Genomic DNA, 17,250 nt, shown 5'->3' with positions numbered 1-17,250 from the left:
GCCAGGCCACCAGAACCGCCCTAGTGATAGGTGGAATAGTCTGTGGGATGGGGACCCTGTATAAATAGGCTTGGATTTGCGGCAAGTTCATCGTGTGGAGTTCGGTCCGATAAGTCTGGTCCGACCAGCCGCCAGTGAACAGTCATGAACGACAGTAGTAGAGGTGAAGATGTGTCATTCCCATACCCCCATCAAAGGGAGGAATCCAGTATCGGGCCACGGCTATATTTGGTCTCCCACCTCCCCACAGGATCCTGGTAATTACCCCAAGTCTCTGAACCAACTACTGGAAGGTGAAAGGTGATGGTCTCTAAAATGTATAGAAAACGGGGGAGAATCATCATTTTAAAGAGTGCCCCCCTGCCAAGGGGATTGAGAGAGGGAGATTGCCAGCACTTAAGGTCTTGTTTGGTGTTGGACTTGGCCCTTTTGGCAGGTTCACCTCAACTTTTTGCCTTATGCTCTGACATAGTGGTAGTGATTTTTGGCCTCTGCGCACTTTAGCACTGTGGCCCAGGGTAAAGTGCGTGCGCTCGCTGAGGGCGTGTGCTGAGCTTGGCCTGCCCTCCCATAGGAATACATGGGGGGGATATATGTGTCCATGGTAATTCCAGGTATGAGAGGAGTGCAGGGGCGAGTTTAGTTTGTATGAACTCATGAGGATAAATGCTGCGCAATGGTGTGCGCAGATTTATGGTGACTGGTGGAGAAATGCCACTTTTAGAAGATAGAACGAGATGGCTAGCCTTGAAATTTCAAATCCAAATTGGAGCCCACACAGCTCTTAAATACTGCGTGGCCAAGCTGTTTATTTAGCAAAACATTTATTTATAGTTCATGAACAGTTTTCAAAATTCTTAAAAACATGGCATAAGAAGAAACCACTGTCAAAAGCGGTCAAATCAGAAACAAAAACTGACAATTGTGCACATAATCAATACAAAACCATGCAAACGTGAATATTAAATAATCAAACAATCACATAATTCGAGACACCAAAGAAACATTTTGAATACACTACATACAGTCCAAATCAATTATAATCAAATAACATATAACACTGAAGGGGAAAAGCAACCAGTCCTTTGACTGAAATACCAGTGGACAGGCGGAATAACAGATGGAAAAGAAATGCCTGCCTATCTCACAAGACTTGTGACTAAATGTTCAGTCTGGTTGCACGCTAGGGCACATACGAATGGAGTAGATTAGTCCCTAGCTGCACGCTCCTTTGTTGTCACAGGCTGGGGGTCAACGCGTTTCGAACCCAAAGGATTAAGGGTTCTCCTCAGGACAGGGACCGGGTAGAGTCTTAACTGTGAAAAGAATTTTAAGAAAGGTTGGTGTCAGACTGGAGTGTCACAATTAGGGGGGACCTCTCTGTAATTCCACAGATCACGAGACAAAAAAAGTTACCTGCACCACGAGCAAAAAGGAATTGCAGGAGTGGAGGTGGGCTGTAGAACAGAACAGGTTACTCTGTAGAAAGAAAGAATGAGTGGCAATGAGGGCGAGGAGGTTGAGAACTTAGGCACACTCACCCAGCTCGTGTGTTTTCGTATTTTAAACGGGCTCAAATACCTGGAATTGTGAAGGTATCAATCACGCAAGACGCCCGCCAGGCGGTGCGCTGTTGGAGAATTCCAGCGTTCACATTTTGGCGAAGCTAAGAACAAGACATAATTATAATAGCCCGCATGAAAACGGCGATTACTCCCAAACAGAGCATAGCCCGGAACCATTATATGAGCCGCTTCTCCTACCTGCACGTCCTATGTTAAGGGGACCGGCTGTGTGAAGACAGTCAAGGATTCTTCCTCACGTAGGGCGGAGATTAATTCTGCCGAATGGCGCCGCTGCAAAAACCAACTTCAAAAAATAATCAGGAAGAGTTGGCATCTGGTGGAGGAAGTTCTACCAGATGTGGGAATACCGCTGTTTGCTCTTAAAAAGAATCGGAGCATTGGCCAGATCACGTCCACACGTCCACCTGCCAAAAGAGATACCCAAAGTACCATCTTTGGGTCTAATCCCGTCAAAGGGCATCGCAAATGTGGGACATGCACAGTCTGTGACCTTACGATGGAGGGTTCCCTGTTTACAGATGGCAACAAATTTTGGAGACATGAAGAACACGAACTGCAAAACTAAAAACACAGTGTACACCATCCAATGTCCTTGCAAAAAGGTGTACATAGGGAAAACAACCCAGGAGGTTCGCCAACGAATCATCCAACACCGATCCAGAATAAACAATAAGGTTTTAACAGCTCCTCTGGTTTCTCACTTCATACAACACAAAGATTCTGCCAATGACATAAGATGGACCGTGCTTGCCGTCATCAGAGGTGGCAGCGGGGATCCGGACGTACGCCTCTCTCAAAAAGAGGCTTACCTCATTCTGAAATTTGATACCTCCAATTCTGGCCTCAACGAAATGTCTGAAATCAGCAATCTTTGAGACCCTGGCCGTTCTGTGGGGCTGGTGGTACTGACTTCAAGTACCATAATCCTCTGAACCTCTGGGTGTCCTCCCTCGCTTTCTGTGTTTTCCCTGAGCCAGTTATTTAGTTTCCCTCTAACGAGCCCGCGCTAAGGACTCTTCGAACGCCTCCGGCCACAGCCTGGATTTAATCCCTGTGTCACACGTAAGTGCCTTCCCGGAATGTATGCCGACTTTAGCAGACACCTTATCTGTATTTAGGCATTATTATATATGCCCCCCTCTGTTGCTTTTTGCAGCGGCGCCATTCGGCAGAATTAATCTCCGCCCTACGTGAGGAAGAATCCTTGACTCTGTCTTCACACAGCCGGTCCCCTTAACATAGGACGTGCAGGTAGGAGAAGCGGCTCATATAATGGTTCCGGGCTATGCTCTGTTTGGGAGTAATCGCCGTTTTCATGCGGGATATTCTAATTATGTCTTGTTCTTAGCTTCGCCAAAGAATGTGAACGCTGGAATTCTCCAACAGCGCACCGCCTGGCGGGCGTCTTGCGTGATTGATACCTTCACAATTCCAGGTATTTGAGCCCGTTTAAAATACGAAAACACACGAGCTGGGTGAGTGTGCCTAAGTTCTCAACCTCCTCGCCCTCATTGCCACTCATTCTTTCTTTCTACAGAGTAACCTGTTCTGTTCTACAGCCCACCTCCACTCCTGCAATTCCTTTTTGCTCGTGGTGCAGGTAACTTTTTTTGTCTCGTGATCTGTGGAATTACAGAGAGGTCCCCCTAATTGTGACACTCCAGTCTGACACCAACCTTTCTTAAAATTCTTTTCACAGTTAAGACTCTACCCGGTCTCTGTCCTGAGGAGAACCCTTAATCCTTTGGGTTCGAAACGCGTTGACCCCCAGCCTGTGACAACAAAGGAGCGTGCAGCTAGGGACTAATCTACTCCATTCGTATGTGCCCTAGCGTGCAACCAGACTGAACATTTAGTCACAGGTCTTGTGAGATAGGCAGGCATTTCTTTTCCATCTGTTATTCCGCCTGTCCACTGGTATTTCAGTCAAAGGACTGGTTGCTTTTCCCCTTGCAGTGTTATATGTTATTTGATTATAATTGATTTGGACTGTATGTAGTATATTCAAAATGTTTCTTTGGTGTCTCGGATTATGTGATTGTTTGATTATTTAATATTCACGTTTGCATTGTTTTGTATTGATTATGTGCACAATTGTCAGTTTTTGTTTCTGATTTGACTGCTTTTGACAGTGGTTTCTTCTTATGCCATGTTTTTAAGAATTTTGAAAACTGTTCATGAACTATAAATAAATGTTTTGCTAAATAAACAGCTTGGCCACGCAGTATTTAAGAGCTGTGTGGGCTCCAATTTGGATTTGAAATTTCAAGGCTAGCCATCTCGTTCTGTTTTCCAAGTGTTGAGGTCCAGGCTGGTCTGTGTGTCGGACCCAAAACCTTCTTGCGTACACACTTTTAGAAGATGGCATTTCTGTGTACAGTGTGCCTGCCTGATGCGAGTTGCATGTCTGGCTTGTGATTGAGAGGAGCTGAGACATGTGAGGGGCTCCAGGAGACAGGGGGAGTCTGCCCAGTGGTGAATAGGGAGATATGCATTTAGATGGGAGGGAGGAGTTGCACCTGGGTCCTGAATAGGACTAAGCCTTTCCTCCACAATGCCGTCTCCGCCCCCTGTGGTGCGTCTAATCCCTGAGCCCCCACCTGACAAAGGAGAGAGGAGCTGATCAAATAAACAAGATAAAAAGTGCTCCAAAGCTCCCCTGAACCAGTTGCATCTGGTTCCCCCCCATGCCCTGCACCTTTACACAAAGGGATTTGCTAATGTAAATACAGGGGCTGTGACCCCATGAAAATGTTCAGCTCACTTGACTTGAGGGGGGTGGTTGCTGCTGCTGGGTCCCAGGAGGGACCACCATGGGGGCTGCCTCCCTGCTGGAGGGCCCTGTGTGCTGGCCTCTGGGCCCAGCTCTGCCCCTGAACCTCTTCTTTGGACCTTTCCTGATCCTGACGGAGGGGGGCTTGCTGCTGCTGGGGCCCAGGAGGGACCGCCATGGGGGCTACCTCCCTGCTGGAGGGCCCTGTGTGCTGGCCCCTAGGCCTAGCTCTGCCCCTGAGAGACTCCTGGACTTTTTGGCTGTGGCTCCTAAACCTGAAGGTCGCTTCGATTTACTTTCCCCCAGAGGAGGAGAGCCTGGGGGCCGCGCAGCACTGAGCTGCAGCCCTGGGTGAGGGAATCCCCCCCCCCAGGGATTCCCCCACGCGTTATGCTTTGGTCGCAGGTACCCACCCCTATTTTTATATTTGGTACCCACCCCACATGGCCGCTTATTAATTATTTTGAATTGCCGGTGTCCACCCCTCTTTGTACTTGAAATTTGGAGAAAGCCTACCCCACACGGTTCTCGTTATATTATTTTAAAACACGGGTACCCACCCCGTGTTCTACTGCTGGGAAATATTCACCGCTGTGGCCCCCGCGCAAAACCGGAAGTCGTGCAACGTAGTGCCTGACGTCGGGCTGTACTTCCGGTTTCTCGAGGGAAGTCCTGCGAACGCTGCTGGTAAAGGACAGAGTGAGAGAATCCAAGTGGGAGCCCACCCCGCGCTGGACCAGTGCCCCAGAGAAGTTGTCGTCTCAGGCCATCAGCGGGGCTTCCTTGAGCTGCTGGCAGCCCTGAGTGAAGAGGGAGAGCAGCCCAGGGCTCCAGTGGGGAAGGGAAGCCCCGCAAAGTGCTGGCCTGGCAAATCTGGGTACCAGGAGGGGGCCCGGGTGAAGAGTGATGCCACCTTCTGAGTCGAGCCTGCCCCCGCCGTCGGGAACCAGAGAGCCAGTAAGTGACGGCTCTCCTTGTGCAGCGCAGATCCTGAGCGGCCCGCATGGCAGCGGCCTGCTCCAACGTAAAAGCCCAGAGGTGCCGGTGCGTGGTCCCAGTGGGGGCTCCCAGTGCACATGGGTAGTGCCTGAGCAAGCCCGCCATGGCGTGCCGCTCCCCCATGGCCATATCCATTTTCAAGGGCCCTTGTGGGGGTTCAGAGGGCTCCGAGTGGCCCAGACATTGTCTGTGGGCAGTTGCAACAATGGGGCCTTAGTGGTTAGAGAGCCCCAGATTGCCACAGTCTTTTGGGGGCAGTTTTGCTTTAACAGCCCCAGTGAGGCCCGAAGGCCCAGATGTGCCAGGGCCCCCTTGCTCCTTTCCCTGCTGTCCTGCGAGAACGCAGGCAGCTGCAACGTTCTGCGCAAAAGTAGTCTATTGTCCCAGAGAGGGACGGAAGAGGCACAGTGAGTGCCTGGCCATTTATTGTTGTTCACAGCTGCCCAGCAAGTAGTGGGCAGCTGTATCGTTTAGGCCGCAGTGCTCTCGGGGCATGTCTTTTGAAGTTAGGAGTGAGACGCACACCATGGCCCCTTATATATTCCCAGCTGCCCGGAAAATAGTGGGCAGCTGCCACATTTAGGCCTGCGCAGATTGTGCACCCTTGACTTTTGCTGCATGGGCAGCGCTCCCTTACTCTTGGGACATAGAGCATTTGAGCCCCTTCTTGAGATGGCCAGTGGGACTGGGAGGTTTGTAGGGTGCCAGGCCCTAATGTGATTGTGGTGCTAGGAAATGTGATGTATGTACTAGGTTTTAAGCACCCTGTGTTAGACCTCTAACTGTTGTTTTTAGGTCTCGCGACCTATCAATGCGCGCAGCGAGAATTCAAGTGCTCGAAATCCTCGTCAAACCAAGGGCTTCTTGCGCTGCGGTTTTCATTAAGTTCACGTGCATCACGTGATCAAACAAGCACGCGCATTCACGGCCGCACAGCACATCAAAGGGCTTCGCCCAGCGTGCGCTCTGCGGCTTCTCTTCCCCTAATTACCAGCTTCCCCCATGTCTCCCTTGTGTGCTTCTCTCGTAGGCTCTCCCGCCCCGATCCGGCTTCCCTCCGGCCATTTGCCACACTCCTTGCCTCTGTCTTGCCTCCCCCTCCATTCTCCTCCCCTCGCTCGCATTCCCGCCCCCCACCAGGCTCTCACGCCCCCATCCGGCTTTGCTTTCACCTTCCGCCCGTGACTGTTTATCATTTAGCCGGGTGCAGTTTACTTTAATTTACACGTCCCGCTTGCTGCTTTTTATTAGATTTGTGTATGACGGCTGCACCATGACATCTCGTGGCCTAAAGCTAACTTTCCTCTCATTCCTAATCTCAACTATGAAGTTAACACAAACCGTCAAAATCACGAGGCAAACAAAACGTGCAAAATAAATTCCTTTAGCCTGTAAGAAAATGTTGCCACTGCATTTGTAACTGGAGCACAGCTCCCTTTTAACCATCCAGTTGTTTTTCCCTTGAAAATGTACCCATCTGTTTTTTCTTTGCTTTTTCTCCTCGCTCCCCTCCGCAGAAGGCCCGCGCCAGGATCAGATGTCGCCGAGCTGTTATTCAAAGGGAGCAGCGCAGACAGAGCGGCTGCTCCAGCTGACTCGGCTGACCCGGGGCCCAGAGAAACAAGCATTGGCATTGCCAATAGGTCTCACTTGTGGGACCTTATAAGTATTTAGTTTTGCAGCACAATATCCTTAGTGCAACAACATCAACTGTTGCATGCCTAAACACTTATAAGGTACAAGGTTTAGCCGTGCAACAGCTGATGTTGTTGCACCAAGGATATTGTGCTGCAAAACTAAATACTTATAAGGTCCCACAAGCGAGACCTATTGGCTATGTCAATGCTTGTTATGATTGAGGTTGTTTTGCATATTCTGGTTTATGCTAGTGAGATTGTTTCGCTGTGATGTATGCCCCTAATGTGAATTATGCTGAGGAGGTTAGGGTATAATGTGTTTATACTTATGAGAGGATTGCATAATGTGTTTATGCTGGTGAGGTTGGTGCAGAATGTAATTCGCGCCAGATGTGATACTGTGCATAATGTAGTTTTTTACAGGCTGATGTTAAGTACAGTAATTACCAGTGGTTACTGGTTGTACGTTTATGACTGGTTTTACTTTTACTTCGCTTTGTGATGGTTCCGACAGTGAAGTGGCCCTGTCATGTGTATATAATTCCCTTGTAGATATGACCTAGTGCCAGGTGGCACCATGTATATTATGTGTTTAATATTCTAATGTGCCTCTCCGAATTGGAAACACCTCCGAGAGGGCACCGGTGGTCAAGACTCTTGCTTTGGGATCGGAGTACAAGACAAGGATGAGGCGTCTAAAAAGGGGCCCAAACCCCATGGTGGTGAGAACATCCTCCAAGTAGCCCCAGTCAACCATGTCAAAAGCTTTCTTGAAATCAGTGAGGAGGGCCAGATATTAATTTGAAAGTTTTTATATAGCGCTAACATGACCTCCGAGGGTATCCGAGCGCTTTACAGATTATGCAGGTTTTATAGGCGAAACAAAACCGAAATAAGGCATCAAAGTCTAAATGACAAACATTATCTTGAGGGAAAAGCAGACACCAAGGAATAGACAGCACGACAAGGTCACAATCTAGAGTTGTCCAAGAAACTCGTGAACCAGGTGGCTGGGCCAGAGTCAACGGGTATGGACCCAGAACCAAATGAAGGAGCCTTGCTAAGGAAGAAATTTCTTCGAGTCCTTTTGACTTCTTTTGTGAAGAAGACCATGGAGGGGTTCACCCTGACTTCGGAAAGAAGAGAGTTCCACATACTTGGAGCCATCCCAGAGAAGGTTAGCATGCAAAGTTAAACATGCATGTGCTACTGGCCTACACCCACCCCAAAATACACAAACAAAAAAAATCTGTACATTAAAAATAGAATACAACTTTCACCACGTTACCAGCAGGGTTCCTGACAAACCAGTATTTGTAAATGTATTAGGTTTAACCTATCTGATTAGTAATTAGCTCTTTTTTTTTTTTGTAAGCTGTAGCTTGCTTGTAGTTGTACAATATAAGTCACAAAGTCTATTAAAGTGTTAGGACTTGTCTACAAGAAGGCAATATGTTGTGCTACTAGTGGTATAGTGCAGAGAAGTAATAGCAACATTTTAAACAAGCATTTACAATGCAATCGTCTCGGCATTATTAAAGGTAGAGCTATTGGCATTGTTCATGACATTTTTTTTATAGTGCACTAACTATCATTACATTCTGCGATTGGATAATTGAACAACCTTTCGCGATAATACCCTTCTCCAATCATCAATGGACCACGTTTCCCACATCAAAGTTCTTGGCCCCCGTTGTGCCAAATCTGACTCCTACCAGTGTATGTTTAAAAAAAAAGAAACTTTATTGAGAACTTGTGGCTATTACATGTCACTAACAGCAATTAATAGCAGTACAAACAACCACCTTATCAAAATGAAAGGGAAACGAGGGGGGGCGGGGGATGAGGAGCGCATGCCCACACAAGCAACGAGGGGGGTGAGGAGCTCTACGCACACAAGCAACGAGGGGGGTGGAGGAGATCACGCACGCAGAAGCCACGAGGGTGGAGGGGGGTGAGGAGCTCACCCATGCAGAAGCCACGAGGGGGGAGGGGGATGAGCTTACGCACACAAGCAACGTGGGGGGGGGTGAGGAGCTCACGCACATAAGCAACGAGGGGGGGAGGAGCTCACGCACATACGCAACGAGGGGGGAGGGAGTGAGGAGCTCACACACAAGCAACGAGGAGGGGTGGGGGTGAGGAGCTCACGCACACAAGCAACAAGGGGGGTGAGGAGCTCACGCACACACAAGCAACGGGGGGAGCTCACGCACACAAGCAACGAGGGGGGTGAGGAGCTCATGCACACACAAGCAACGAGGGGGGAGGGGGTGAGGAGCTCACGCACACAAGCAACGAGGGGGGGAGGGGGATGAGGAGCTCACGCACGCAGAAGCCACTTAAATGCAGCACTTTTAGTTTCTCATTCATCCAGAAGATGATTTTCATCTAAATGCTTAAAATATGCCTTTCACTCTGAAGCTATGATAAAGGCCCAAATGCTGTTATGACAATACCAGCCCAATGTGCTGAACAATAAGTTTCACTGCATGTCCCTGTATGCCTCCCGAGAGGTGCACCTCTATGGCACAAAACAAGTCATCGTTTAGCAACCGCTTTTACTAAGAGGCCTATAATTGTAGGAGCATAACCCTGCTCACTTGCTGTGCCGATTTGAAGTGCGCAGTCAGAGAGCTTATGTTGCTGCACAAGACTTCAGATTCCAGTGTTCCCAATCTGTCACCTTTCAGGCACACCGAGAGTAAATGCACCATATGAGCCTTGAGGGTAATCGTTAAACCTGCGCACTAAACAATCCCCCACATTCCCACCCACAAAGGCATCTGGGAGAGTGTGCAGTCAAACGCCTACCTGGGTAATCAATGTAATAGCCTCTCCCCGCAGAAGGAAAATGACATTTCCTTGTGCTCAAGATGGGGAAAGCCGGATTGTGCAGTGCGAGCAGTAAAGTCGGCCTTAAATCAATTTGATCCAAGTGAAGTTGCTGCCCTGCTTATTTCCCTCTCCGCACTACTCCCTGCACATCTGGCACATTTAACGTGTCCATTCCCGGTGATTGGGTGGCAGCATGTTTCCGTCAGTTTTACCACCACCCAATTGCAGCTGCCTCCCAGTGGTGCAACGCGGGGCGAGTGCTGTAGTGAGTATGTGCGCCCGGCGGGCCCGGTGGTGACTGACAACCCATGGGGCACACACGGACAGACGCTAGGCGCTGGAATAGCAGGGAGCCTCTGAGCATGGCCCGATGGACGTGCTGGTAGAGCCTCTGGAATGGCAGGGAGGCTTCAGGGCAGGAATGGGAGTGGAGCTAGAAGTGCAGAACTGCAGGAGCGCTGCCGACCAGCATTCAAGTACATTCTTAGACTGCAGGGGCGGTGAGGAGCCGATAGTCAGGATTAAGGTAAGTTATTTGAACTGTATGTGGCTCTCAGTACTGTACAGTAAGTGATGCTGCGGGCAGGACTGAGGTACATCGGTAGAGCAGCGGTGCTGCAGGCCAGGAATGAAGTGCCCAGACAGGGAGGCCCTGCAGTCACAGCAATGGGATATCAGTGCAGGCTGCGGGTGAGGGCTGAGTTGGGCCAGGAACACTGGACGTGGCTCCCGGGCCTGGAAAAGGAAGGACGGTTGAGGTACATTAGTCGAGCAGTGGTGGGCCTCAGTACCGGGGAAGCAAGAGGTGCCCAGCAGAGGGGTCGTGAATGTCGAGGAGCAACAGTGGGTCCTGCCCGGACAGTGAAGAGTATGTGCTGAAGATCAGACTGGTGGTGCATCCGCGGGGGGGGTCTACGTCACGCACTGGAAGACACAAACCCCGCAGTCATACCTGGAATCCATGCCTCTTCAGGGGCGGGCGAGGGTGTTGTGAGGCTCTTCCTCGGCCGCCGGCTTCTTACTACCTGCGGGTCCAGAGCCTCCGGAATGGCAGGGAGTCTTACACGTGCCTTGCCCCTTCTCCGCCATCTTGGTAAAGGAAGGTAGAAGGCAACGCAGGCTCGGATTGGCTGAAACGTTGACTGTTGCTGTGCTTCATCTAATGTGCTGATTGATTTCTGTTTCTGTCCTGTTTTGGCTTTGGAGGATCGTAAATAACTTCGAAGTTAGAGTCAGACAGAGGGGTTAGATAAATTCAAAACGTGAAATGGACGAGGAAAAAAGACTTCGGAGGCAGTGAAAGTAATGGAAACAAGATGATTCTGAAATCATGCAACGCCCACGGATCGCATCAAGCCGGGGAAAAGAGTATGGGACCTCGGCGAGAGGGAGGGTGTGGGGGGCGGGACTTAAAAAAAGAGACAAACGCTCACGGATCGCATCCAGGCGTGGAAAATAGTAATTGACACACCTCTCTTCCAATGGCTAGCCTCCATTTACGAAGCTAGCCAATGGAAGAGAGGTGGAATAAAGCACACTGTTGAAGTCATTAAATCTCGGGCTCCGCCCTACTGCTTACAGCAGTGTGACGCTAGGCCCGAGACCTAAAAATGAAACCAGGAAATAACATTAATTTATGCAATTGCAGTATTATAAGTTTAGAGGAGTTATGGCAACTTTTGGATCTGATGCCACTGCACCTGCTGCACCATTTGAAATCCTGGCCCTAGTTGCCTATAAGGTAACTACACTTGTGACTGCACATTTAGTTGTTAAATATAGCAATATTCTGTGTTTAGTGGGGTCCCTAGACCTTTTGCCACCAGTGTCGTTACGCCATTCAAATCGAGCCCCCTTTAACTGAAGGATAACTGCAATTGTCTGCCTGTATAGTAGTAAAATATCGCAATATTAGGTGTTTAGAGGAGTTCTTACAACTTTTGGGCCTGGTGCACCTGATGCACCTGATGCACCGTTCAAATCATGCCAGTTGCCTGCAAGGTAACTGCACTTGTGTTGTGGAAATGTGCCTTTTAATGAGCACACTGGTGCAAGGATCACCCTTATCTTGTCCATGGGTCCATCACCAACAAAATAGAAATTGGCACTGAAGATGGAATTCAAAGAGCAAGTTTATTAACCCCTTGGCCGTGGGGAGGGTGCACACAGCGCCCCAGTGCTCGTGACGAACTCAGCTCGTCATGAGCAACGGTAGCCGTGTGCTCATGACGAGCTGAGCTCGTCACGGCCACACCCGTTTCCGCTGAACGCTCGCACAGCAGGGGAATTAGCCCTGCATGCGAGCGTTGGAGCCGTTATGACAAGCTCTGCTCGTCATGAGCACACGGCAACCGTGGCTCATGACGAGCTGAGCTAGTCATGAGCATGGGAGGGGTTAATCACTCATGAATGGGACCACGTCCATACAACACCCTCAAGTGTTCCAGGAGGTAGTACATTGAATACACAGACCATGGTGCTTATATACAAAGTTTGTTGCAGATTAAGCATGTAGTTGCAAGTAGAAGGTACAGGCATGCGCAGAAATAGTTACTGACAAACAGGCAGGTGGGAGATCACTTAGTCAGCAAAGTGGGAGGGGGAACAGAACTGCTTACAGTAGCCAGAAATAGTCGACAGTTACATCTTTAACCAGGTGCTTTTCAGCAGCTACAGGCCTTTGCTCAGCACATACATTGCTTTGGCCCAGTACAGAAGGAGTTAACTAAAGCGGATGACTCAAGCAGAATAGAAGGGCAAGCAACAATAAAGACAGAAGAATTACATGGCTAACAAAATGGATGCCACAAACAAGGCTTCAGCTTATGCTAACTAAAAGTATTTCAGATTTCCACAGTGTCTGCCTGTTTAGTTGTAAAATATAGCAATAATCTGTGTTTAAGGGCGTGCCTGGAACTTTTGGTCCAGGTGCCAGTGCACCTGCTGCACTATTAAAATCATGACCCTAGAGCTTGCTAGATAACTTCCCTTGTGACTGCCAGTTTAGTTGTAAAATATAGCAGCAATATTAGAGGTTTAGAGTTCTGGCAACTTTTGGGCCCGGTGCTACTGCTTCTGGTGCATCATTCAAATCATGACCCTGTTGTCTGCAAGTTAACTGCACTTGTGACTGCCTGTTTATTAGTTCACTATAGCAAAGCTCTTGTATGTTAACGTTATTTTTAACCCCTTACCTGCACACGCCCACCGGGCCGTCTGACATCACGGTGGCCGTGTGCGTCGGACGTCCTGGAGCTGTCCGATCTGCGCAGCATTTCCCCTCACCGCGGGGAAATTCCGGCAGCGGTAAAGGGGTTAACGTGCAAGGTTTATTACATTTGGAATTTGATCATAATGACCAATTAGATTAAGTTGAAAACATCAATCCGATAATGCATGCAAAGAATGGTACTGGGGCATGAATAGGAAATGCCACAAAGTTCCAAGGCCAAAGCATTTACTTTACACAACTTAGTAATAAAAAGCAAGCATTCCAGCAAATTGTTAGAAACTGTCTGCCTCTTTTCGTGGAAGGAGATCTTATCTTAACTTCGAATGGGGCTTAAACAGTGTGAACAGCCTTAGAAGTTTCGTAAATGCATGCAGGGGAAGTTAACAAGAGTTCCACACAAGTAAATGAACAAAGTAATTCAGCCTTGGTAACTGATTGAACCCCCTTTTAAGATACATTAAATACAAGATTTCACAAGCACCAGGTGGAACCTAAAACAGTAGAACCATTACCCCCAACTTAATGCTACTTATTTTGCCAACTTTCTCAACAATGGAGTCTAACTCGAGACCTGTAATTCACTGCTTGTTTCAACGGAGACTGTTCAGCTTATGCATGTGTTTAAAAAAAAAAAAAAGCTTAATTACTTAAGCCTGGCGAAACGGTGAAAGCTGCTCTAGCTTGGACCTAGTGACTGCTCCTATCGAACCTTTAAGAGCTGCAGTAAGTGACGCTTTTCAATGCCCAGTGATTTTAACATGTGAGAACACCTTTCGAATATGAAAGGGTGTATGTAGTCTGGGAAAGCCTTTTTAATATACTTTTTGCTTCTTTATTGGAAACAGTCTGTTTTACATGTGGTAGCTGTTCTGAAACTTGCATTTGGTGGAACTGATGCTTTTAAAACGACAATTGCAAACACAACAGTGATGGACAGAATGTGGATCAATGTCACACATTCACCCCAGTCCAAAGATCTGGGCCCAAATCCATCGTTTTTCCACTCCGCACCACCCTGGGTTAGACAGTGGAAAAACGATGGATTTGGGCCCAGATCTTTGGACTGGGGTGAATGTGTGACATTGATCCACATTCTGTCCACCACTGTTGTGTTTGCAATTACCGCTCTAAGTGTACTGGGGATGCTCAGACGTGAGTCCCAGGCACTCCACACCACTGGAGTCAAGCTAGCCGGGCTGATGAGAGGTGTTACCTCGAAACCGGTCCGGTCCTCGGATGCTTGATTCCGTTCTGGGAAGGACATGGCTTTTGTAGTTCGGACTGGACTGTTCCCATGGGGCACAGGGTCAGCGCTGATTTGCATATCGCCATTGTCTAACCCAGGGTGGTGTGGAGTGGAAAAACGATGGATTTGGGCCCAGATCTTTGGACTGGGGTGAATGTGTGACATTGATCCACATTCTGTCCATCACTGTTGTGTTTGCTTTTAAAACTACAGTATCTAATACAAAATGCCGAGAGTTTGTGTTTTATTATTTTAATACTTTGCATCGCTGAAGGTGAGAGATTCTTTTGACTTCAAATTTAAACTGATGAAGGGCTAAACTCTTTAACTTGATGTTTTTCAGTTTTTATATTTGTTTCTCTTAAAACAGGTTTTTGGCGTGCTTCTGACAAGTTTCTAATGTATGTACCAATAATCCTTGATGTTATGTCCTTATTATAATGGCTAGAAGAATACATTTGAGTGAATACTTTAAAAGTAATGCAGACTTTTCCAACCATTGGTCTTTCTCAAATGTCTGCAGAAATGGATGCACAGTTGGACGAAGTTCTTATAACCCCTTCCATGGTGGCGGAGGAGGAACAGTTGGAGAAGGCTGCAGAGGAAGAAGAGAGGGTAATGTTGGAAAAGGTAAGGTTCCTTACTGGAATGCACGTTTAATGGGGTTGCTGAATGTGGGTTATGATTTGATAATATAACCCAGTATCTTCAACATCTTTCCGGTTTTGCATCGTACGAGTGCAGCTTTAAGATCTGTCAATACTTGTGAAGCAGTTGCTTGCAGATAAGCCGTCTTGCTAATAACCCCATCACTAACTTTCAGCTTCTTATGAGGATTAAATGAGGAGCTGTTGAGGTTTTGTAATTATGTAGCATAGAACAGTAAACTCCTTTTTACATATCTATAGGTGCTAGATTTCTGCAATAACGGTTGACTGCCTATTGTTAGTCACATAATAAAAACCATTGCAAGTGTCCTTTCTGCCCCCATGCACCAATCCTCCACCACATACCACTCGAACTAGCTTAAAATTGCTGTTTTGTAGCATTAATTAAAACAATTGACTTTTAAGGAAACCGGTAGTAATGAAATTGTGGAGCTTTGCTTGAGAACACCAGTGTGGTAGAGCCTGTAACAACTTTACTAAGTATTACCACCAGTGAATGGGTGCTGACATTTTTCATTTTGTTGGTACCCTTACTTGTGCTCCATCTGGGAACTGTGACCTGCCTGCTATGCTTTCCTCTGCAGAAGATGTATTAATTGATTAGGTTTCACTTGGATTTTGATTTGACTAAAACCTAAAATAAGTTTTCTGCAGTGAAAGAACAAAAACAAGTGCTTTGGATTTCGAAACTGCATTTCTCGCCCTATTTTTAGACCCGATTTGACACTACACAAGCTTTATTTAAAAAAAAAACAACATACATGTATCTCCCCAAATTTTTTTTTTTTGTTAAATCTGTTTATTGGCATTTGTAAATTCAACAATACAATAGGCACAATAATCGGATCATAAACAGCTCCTAAGGATATTTACGGGTGGTACTATCTCTGCGGCACAACGTGTGTATCTCAAAACAATATCTGCAAAGATGACTTCCCAACTCCTTTCCCAGACATATGAATCACCAAAACATCACAAATCCAGCAAATACCCACTCATGTGAATCCAAAGTAAAAAAATGTGCTATTATAGCCGAAATGAGCCACGGGGTCCTTATGAATACATTTTTGGTTTTGATTTCTAAATTCCAACCAATCTCTTGACCACTATTTTGCACAGGTTTGGCAGGTTAGTTGTAAATATCCTTGCCATTGTCCTTGCGTGTTCATTTAGATACCCTTTTTAGTGGAATCCTGTTGATGACCAGATAATCATAAGTCCTGTATTTTAGTCACCCTGACAAAAGACACACAATTGATGGACGGAATGCAAAACAAATCCAAGCGTTCACACCCAGTCAAGAGATCTACGTTAAATCCATCATTCTTTTGCTCAGCTTTGACCCTGTGCCTCATGGGAACAGTCCAGCCTGAACTGCCAAGCCAGGTCCTCCCTGGACTAGAAACGAGCATCCTAGGACTGGTTTCAGGGGTTCACCCCTCTTCAGCTAGGATATCTTGATTCCAGTGGCACAGTCAGCCCAGGACCCACGTCTGGGCATACCTGGCGCACTTAGGGCGAGAAAGCAAAAGACACACAATTGATGGACTCAATTGAGAACAAATCAAAACATTCACCCCTAGTCAAGAGATCTGGGTTAAAACAATCATTCTTTTGCTCACCATGTCATCCCAGTTTAGACCTGGCCATATGCAAACCAACCTTGACCCTGTGCCTCATAGTCACCCTGACTTCTGTTCTACTGGCTTTTCTGCTGACAGGCGTTGCACAGTTGGCAGCAGACGTTTCTTGAGCAGGTATAGAAATGTTTTTTTCTGTAGAATGAGGTTGTATGAAAATTGCCTGCCCACCATTTAAACAATGTGGGCTATAGTGCTTCACAGGATGTTATACACGGACGCAAACCAAAAAGTGCAATTCACAGAAAAGCACAAACTAAGTGCTTCAGAACTATGCACATCTGGCCATCTTCTAGTCTTTAAGTTTTGCTTTGTACCCTAACTCTGCCTCTAGACAAGATGTCACATTTACTTTGTAGTTTTGGGCCCCCGTTTGCATAGATCTTATGAAACTGCAATTTTAAATGATTTGAATCTTGGACATGAATGCACATTGGCTTCTCATACTATTTTGCTGTTGATTAGCAAAATCCTGGATGTCCCTTCCCCCTATTGTAGATTGTATCTGGTGGGGATTTATCACTAGTAGTTCAAGTCTCCATAGTGCATCAAACTGCCTACACCAAAGATCTAGGGCAAGATGCATCAAAGGGTTTTCGCCATTCTGTGTCTATGGGAAAATGTGTTCATG

At 47.3% G+C, this 17,250-nt stretch overlaps 1 protein-coding gene across 1 annotated transcript in view; it reads left to right on the top strand.

Annotated features, from left to right (window-relative positions):
* The window catches only part of LOC144754871 (lymphoid-specific helicase-like), a 558,671-nt gene that overhangs the window by 16,272 nt on the left and 525,149 nt on the right, over positions 1–17,250 (top strand). The window contains exon 2 of the mRNA XM_078643186.1: positions 14,835–14,941. Coding sequence (XP_078499312.1) covers positions 14,835–14,941 — 107 coding nt within the window. The remainder of the gene's footprint in view (positions 1–14,834; positions 14,942–17,250) is intronic.

The sequence above is a fragment of the Lissotriton helveticus genome, chromosome 5_1 (assembly GCF_964261635.1).
Source record: "Lissotriton helveticus chromosome 5_1, aLisHel1.1, whole genome shotgun sequence".
NCBI lineage: Eukaryota > Metazoa > Chordata > Amphibia > Caudata > Salamandridae > Lissotriton > Lissotriton helveticus.
The sequence above is the reverse complement of the archived record's forward strand: the minus strand, read 5'-3'. Positions and strand labels throughout refer to the sequence as shown.